The 7,006-nt window shown below is 34.8% G+C and overlaps 1 protein-coding gene across 1 annotated transcript in view; it reads left to right on the top strand.

Moving 5' to 3' along the window:
• The window catches only part of CCDC186 (coiled-coil domain containing 186), a 40,508-nt gene extending 34,194 nt beyond the window's left edge, over positions 1 to 6,314 (top strand). Inside the window, exons 15-16 of the mRNA XM_018041485.1 lie at positions 1,301 to 1,520; positions 2,203 to 6,314. Coding sequence (XP_017896974.1) covers positions 1,301 to 1,520; positions 2,203 to 2,286 — 304 coding nt within the window. The 3' untranslated portion in view covers positions 2,287 to 6,314. The remainder of the gene's footprint in view (positions 1 to 1,300; positions 1,521 to 2,202) is intronic.

Raw genomic sequence — 7,006 nt, forward strand, 5'->3', positions numbered from 1 at the left:
GGCGCACGGGCTTAGTTGCCCCTCGGCACGTGAAATCCTCCCAGACCAGGGATTGAACCTAGGTCCTCTATAGTTGGCAGGTGGATTCCTAACCACTGAACCAAAGGGAAGTCCCGAAGTGTGCGTTATTATGGTACTGGGATCTGCATTATTCATACGATAAAGTTACTGAGTTCAAATTTAATTATTTCAAGAGCCTTTCTTTCAAAAAAATTTTTTAAACTATGATCATTTAGTTCTCAATCTTATGGGTCATGTATTTTTGTTCTAGGTTTTGGGAATACAGAAATGAAAGAAAGCATAGGTTTTTCCTTTAAGGTGATACAGAGTTCTGTAGGTGTTGATTTTTTTTACTAGAATAACTTTGAACTTAAAAACAGATTGTGCTCTGCTTAGCTTCTTATTTTCAAGATGGTGGTTCTAAGAGATAATGGGGTTGTGGATTATCATTCCTATTGAGCAGGACACAGTGAGGTATTATAGATTTAGGGAAAAATTTGCCCATGAGTTTTATTTAAAAAAATTTTTTTTAAGTTACCAAAGCCATTCTTCTTTTTTTCCCACACATTTATTTGTATTTCTTTATGTTTGTCTGTGCTGGGTCTCTGTTGCAGCGTGTGGGATCTAGTTCCTCTACCAGGGATTGAACCTGTGCCCCGCTACATTGGGAGCATTGAATCTTAGCCACCGGACCACCAGGGACATCCCTGCTCATGACTTTTAAAAGAAGAAGAAGACAACACAAGTTTTAAGTTTAGTGATAAGAAAATAGAAAATATTAACTGAAACTGGAACAATAAATTGTTCACATATTTTGATTTACATAAGGAAAAAAATAGAGCCATGTTTATATATCTTAAATCTAAATACCATGTTTTAACAAAAATGGGATCATTTGAGAAGCCATCTGAAGAAGAAAAATTCCCTTATTTTGTAATACTTGCTGAGTTGCTTCAGTCATGTCTGACTCTTTGCGACCCTATAGACTGTATGTAGCCTGCCAGGCTCCTCTGTCCACAGGATTCTCTAGGCAAGAATACTGGAGTGGGTTTCTCTGCCCTCTCCAGAGGATCTTCCCAACCCAGGGATTGAACCCGAGTCTTTTATGTCTCATTGGCAGGCTGGTTCTTTACCACTAGCGCCACCTGAGAAGCCCCTATGTTCTAATATAGTTCTGTTATTAACCTAATATGTAATTATTTCATGCATCATCTTTACACTTATGATTAGCTCACTCTTGAAAATTACAGTGTTTATAAATTCTGCAGGGACGTAATTGTCATAGTGTTTTATTTTACAGAATAATTCAGAGTTACATTTTACGAGAAGAATCAGGCACACTTTCTTCAGAGGCATCTGATTTTAACAAAGTGCATTTAAGTAGGCGGGGTGGCATCATGGCGTCTTTGTACACGTCCCATCCAGCCGATACTGGATTAACATTGGAACTCTCTTTGGAGATCAACCGGAAACTACAGGCTGTTTTGGAGGATACATTGCTGAAAAATATTACTTTGAAGGTATTTGTATTTCTCATTCACTTACCAACCAAGAAACATGGCAGAAATGGTACCTCTCTTATTCAGTCTAACACATGGATGGACTGTTTCTGTAAGGAAGGGTAGCCATTGTTTCCATAGATGAAATTTTATGTTTTTCTCTTATTGAAAAATGTAATTTTTAAAATTAACAAGGAAAGAAAGATATAGCAAAAAAAAAAAGAGTATAGCTATTGGATAGACTCCCTAAGATGAGTCATTTACTTTGCAATGGAAAGTCTTTAACATATATTACAATAGTTATAATTGATTACTGAGGCATTAAGATTGAGGTATTTATTTTCTAATGTATTTTCCAGCTATATTTTATTTTTTGCAGCTGTTATCTGACCCAGCTATTCTGTTTGTGCTGTTTGGGCGTTAATGGTTAGTAATGGGTTAAAAAAAAAATTTGTTTTAATCTGATAATACTTTTATGCACTAAAATTTGCTATAGCTTTAGTAAAAAGATTAAGTATGATTCTGAAGTATGCAGGATTGCTGCACTGAAAACATGTATGTGCAAAGTTTATCTCACGTGGCAGATACGACTGTGTATCACTGTTTAGTTCAAAATTTAGGGGAAAACAGTTCGAATCAAATCTTTTTACTTATTACACTCAGTAGTTCTGTTTTCTTTTCCCTCTTTTTCCAACTGTTAAAGGAAAATCTGCAAACGCTTGGAACAGAAATAGAACGTCTTATTAAACACCAGCATGAACTAGAACAGAGGACGAAGAAAGCCTAACACAAAGCTCTTCCTCAGTGAGCAGACGAAAGCCGCACAAGGAGCAGGTGCCACTGCCCAGCACTGCGGGAAACTCCCCCCTTCGTGTGTCAGCCAGTAAAAAGTTTGTTTTGCTCCATCTGTATAAAAAAGTACCTTTTTACAATACAAATGCATTGCTGTGTATACTGTAAGAATGTAAGCTCTGATGAAACTTGTTCTTGTACAGTGACAGCCTGTCATTGAATCTGAACAACCGAATTTAATTTGCTGATAGTCATATGAAGTGCTGAACATTACAACAAGGGCTTTTGAAAACCCCTTCTATAATGTCAAAAATGATTTCACTTTCTAAAATTATGCATGAAAGGACAGGTGTTAATCATTCAGTAATATGCTATTTCTCCAACATGAATAAAACTAAAGAAATGAAGAAAGCTTTGTTTTTGACATTCTGATACAGCGTTTGCTTGTGTGTTAGGGACGCCAGTGAGTTCTTAAATCCTTTGGTCTTCATGGAAGCAGATAGGAAAGCTGCTCTTGGTGACTAGCAGGGACCGGCACTGTATGCTTCTTTCAGGTTTCCTTATTTGTGCTAGGAACAGTGTTTTCAGGTTTGATTTGAGTTAATTGTTACATTTTTTAAAATCTCTAGTTACATAAACTATGATTTGAAAATTCCTGTGGACTTCAGCTGTATTTTAAAATGTGAAGTGAATTAGTCATTAGAACCAAGAGATGAGTAATGAATTCTTTGAAACAGAAATACTTTAGTTTTACTGACATCAAGTATGAAGATGAATATAAGATACTTATGAAGAACCAGTTCCCAAGAGAATCCAGCACAGGGCACTGTTAACCATTTTATCTGTGCACCATTCTTTACTGTTAGTTTAATTATATGTTATAGTGGTGTGATCTTACAGCCCCTAAATGTGCTGTGTTTCAATAAATAATTACATCCTTGTAACCAAAGGAGTTTTAGAGCCAAATTTATGTATCCTGTTGGATTTTTACAATATTTATTTAAGATACGCACTCAAGTGTTGCTGGTCACAGTATCAGTATTTCTGTCACTGAACTTTTTTCTCATCTCTCCTAATTTCTCCCTGTGATTTTCTACATTTCATTATATTCAGATCATTTCTGTAATGATACCTTGGCATATACACAGATGTTGCAGCAAACTTCATTTTTGTTTTGAATTTTTGCATCCTTCTTTTCCTCTCAAGAGAAGTAAGCATTGAGGTGATGGATTAAAAGCCTTTAAAGAATTGTATGGCTTTACCAGTTGGGCTGGGCTTTTGATGGCAATGTCCCTTTAATGTATTTTAACTTTTTTTTTAATTGACTTACCATTGTATAAAAAGATCATTTACTAAAGGTTAGATGATTCATTGTAGCATCTTATTTTTTCTGTATATTGAGTTAATAGGTTTCATCCAAAAACAAAATCTTTTCACTTCAAAATGGAAATAGAAGTTCAGAAACACTTTATATTTAAAATAGCTGTAAGTTTTAGTCTTAACGTAATGTGTCTTTTTACCAGTAATAATTTATCAAAATAAAGAAATGAGGGTAAGTGCAATCACATCTGAATTATTTTCCTAGTTGTTTTTGATAATAGTATTGATGCTCCCAAAGACTGGTTAGTCAATGTAACTAAATTTTTACAGCTTCTTATGTGATACAGGTTCATACACTACAGTATCTGTTTTTTTCCTTCCAAGACACGAAATATGTTAATGGAGACCAAATAGTGGTCAGATCTACAATATTCTATGTCTGTATACTTTAAAAATATATATGTACACGCACACATTTTTGCATACATATATTGCATATGAAAATGAAACATTCCAATATTCACATTTGTTCCAGCATTCATTTAAAGACGTTTAGTGTTTAAACAGTTTTAGAAGAATGCAATTATAAACCATATATTGACTTATTACTCCCCCCATAAATGTAAGGAACTGTGAAAAGTTTGAAGAAAATGTTTATTTTCCTTTTGTTCTTTAGTTTCTGCTATATCCTTTTGTATGTAGATCATGACTGAGCAAAAGTGTGTACAGCAAGGTGCATTTATCAGATCTCTCTCTAGACTGACCCACAGATCCTGATTAAGCATTTAGAAGGCAATATATGGAAAGAAGAGTGTGGTGTCCAGGAAAGGAAAATGGTGTAGATAAATGATAAACTTGACTTCTGGGAGAAATTTTGGTTTGTCTGTTTATTATTAATTAAACACATCAAAGGCTGTTCTTGTTAGCACTATTTTGATTTCTTTGAAGAGGAAATTATTTTTGTGTGTATGTATACATACATATGCACTTTACTAGGTTTTAATTTTAAAACAGGCTAACTTTTAACAGGCTAAAGTCTGAAGTGGTATGGGAAAAAGGCAGTCACAGTAAGTATGCACTTTTTACTAGGTTTTAACTTTAAAGTGCATACTTACTGTGACTGCCTTTATCCCGTACCACTTCAGACTTTAGCCTGTTAAGCTCTAAGGATTGAAAATGGTGGGTGTGAACAGTAGAATGAGTTTAAACTTGTTTGTTTTTTAAACTTTCTATCCATAACCATTTAAAGCAATTTATCTTGAAATTAAATTTTGTCAGGCTACCAACAGATGTTATTTATTCATATAATAAACACATTTATTGAAAACCCCTTTATTGCCAGGCACCATACAGGGTGTCAACATTATACTGTAGACAGGCTAGACGGGGCAGTTCGTGTCAGCATGGAGCTTATGGTCTAGTGAAAACCGCTGGGAGGCAGCCTTTGAGTCTCTGCAGCCCAAAGCCAGCCCTTGTCAGTAGGTTAATGCACTGTGCACGTAGGTGATCCAGAAGTCTCACTCTGGCATGAAGCTTTGGGAAATGAATCCTTGCTGAGATACACTGAGAGCAGATCATTGTTTTTGTGGTGGTTCTGCACATTTCCTAACTTTTTTCACAGTTTGATGTTTAATTATTGTTTTAAGAAGGGGAAAAAAAAATCCAGTGACCATAAAATGGCACTTAATTTTTGCCATTTTAGTAAATTATTAATGTCCACTTGATGCTCATAAAGATGAGTCTAATCATGGTGTCATGTTTGTTTCTAGATTGCTTTGCAGTATATTATTTTCTAAAGATTTTTACATATAATTTCAGATGAGGATTTATCAGTAGAAGAAAAAAAGCACTAGAAACTATTAGTACTGTAAATGTTGTATATGTTACCCTGATGAAAATACTTGTATCAATCATGGTATTCCATATGGTTAATTTGCCTTATGAATGCTGGATTCAGTGGTCTGTCTTCCAATAACCTTATTTTTAAAACGAAAGATTTCTTTTTTGACACTAAGATTGTTCCTGTTTAATACCGGTTGGTGGCACTAGAAACCTGAAAAATTTTCAAGACTGAACAAGAGAAGATACTCAGAGAATCCAAACAGAATTTTTCAGGAAAATAAATGAAAAATATAATTGTATATTAGAGATGTATTTTCTTCTGAAGTGAAATTCTTTTTTAAAATGCATATAGCTGTCCATTTTGACAATGAGGAAACTTGTCTATCTTCCAAGGTTCATATATATATATGTGTGTATTGTACAGATAATCTTTAGTTTGATTACACTGTTCATTTTGTAAATATCTTTCTGTATAAAATGAAGCTTTTCAAGAGAATTTTATGTATATACTGCACTTATTAAATAGGAAATGCCTATTTACTGAGTTGTGTTTTACTGGCATCTTTGATTATTTACGCATACCACTACTAGCAGACTGATTGTCCAGACTTCACAAGACTGAAATTGCTTAAATGTTCCTTTTTAAACCAGATTAATAAGAATTTTTGCTTTCCATTTTTGTCTTTATTCTACTAATTACAAGTCAGTGAACAATAGTAAACGAATCGAATGCCAAGTTGTATTTTAAATTTTTGTCTAAATTATTGATAGCAAAATCTGGCCTTTTGTAAAAGGCTGCCTATGCGAAAATTTCTCATTGAACTCGACAAGCCAGGAATAAAATCAGATTTTCCACAAAACTATGGAACTTACTTGCCCAAATTATCTAGGTTTAATAATAAAGATCTAATCGGTTCAATAAAAAGATATTGAAATGGCATGAGCTTCATACAGGTAACCTGTATAATGGATATTTCACATCGTGGTGTGTTGTTTTCCGTTTCTCATAACAGTTCAGGTACACACAGATTATGCCACATTCCTTAAAGAGTTCCGTATTGTAAAGAATCCCCTGAAATCAGGATCCTTAAAATAAAGGTATTATTCCTCAATAATAGAATTGAGGAAGCTTTGCTGACTTACTTAGTAATCTGTTTTCAGCGGCTTATAGATTTGTTTGCAAGAGAAAGGAGTATATAAAAGAAGAGTGAATTTTTGGAAGAGAATAGCTTACGGTTCTTAACTGGTCAGTGTGACCTGCAGTTAGTTATAAAAGACCATTCCAATGAACTTGAATGCAAGCCTGCTTTTTTTTTTTTTTAATTTCTTTTTTTAAAACATATTTTGGCTGCACTGGGTCTATGTTGCTGCATGCGGGCATTCTCTAGTTGCAGTGGGCAGGGCCTACTCTTCATTGCAGTGCACGGCCTGCTTGTGGTGGCTTCTCTCGTTGCTGAGCACCGGCTCTAGTAGGTGCGGTACGCTGGCTCGGTAGCTCTGGTGCACGGGCTTAGTTGCTTCTTAGTTGCCTGTGGAACCTTCCCAGACCAGGG

The sequence above is a fragment of the Capra hircus genome, chromosome 26 (genome assembly GCF_001704415.2).
Source record: "Capra hircus breed San Clemente chromosome 26, ASM170441v1, whole genome shotgun sequence".
In the NCBI taxonomy this organism is placed as follows: Eukaryota; Metazoa; Chordata; class Mammalia; order Artiodactyla; family Bovidae; genus Capra; species Capra hircus.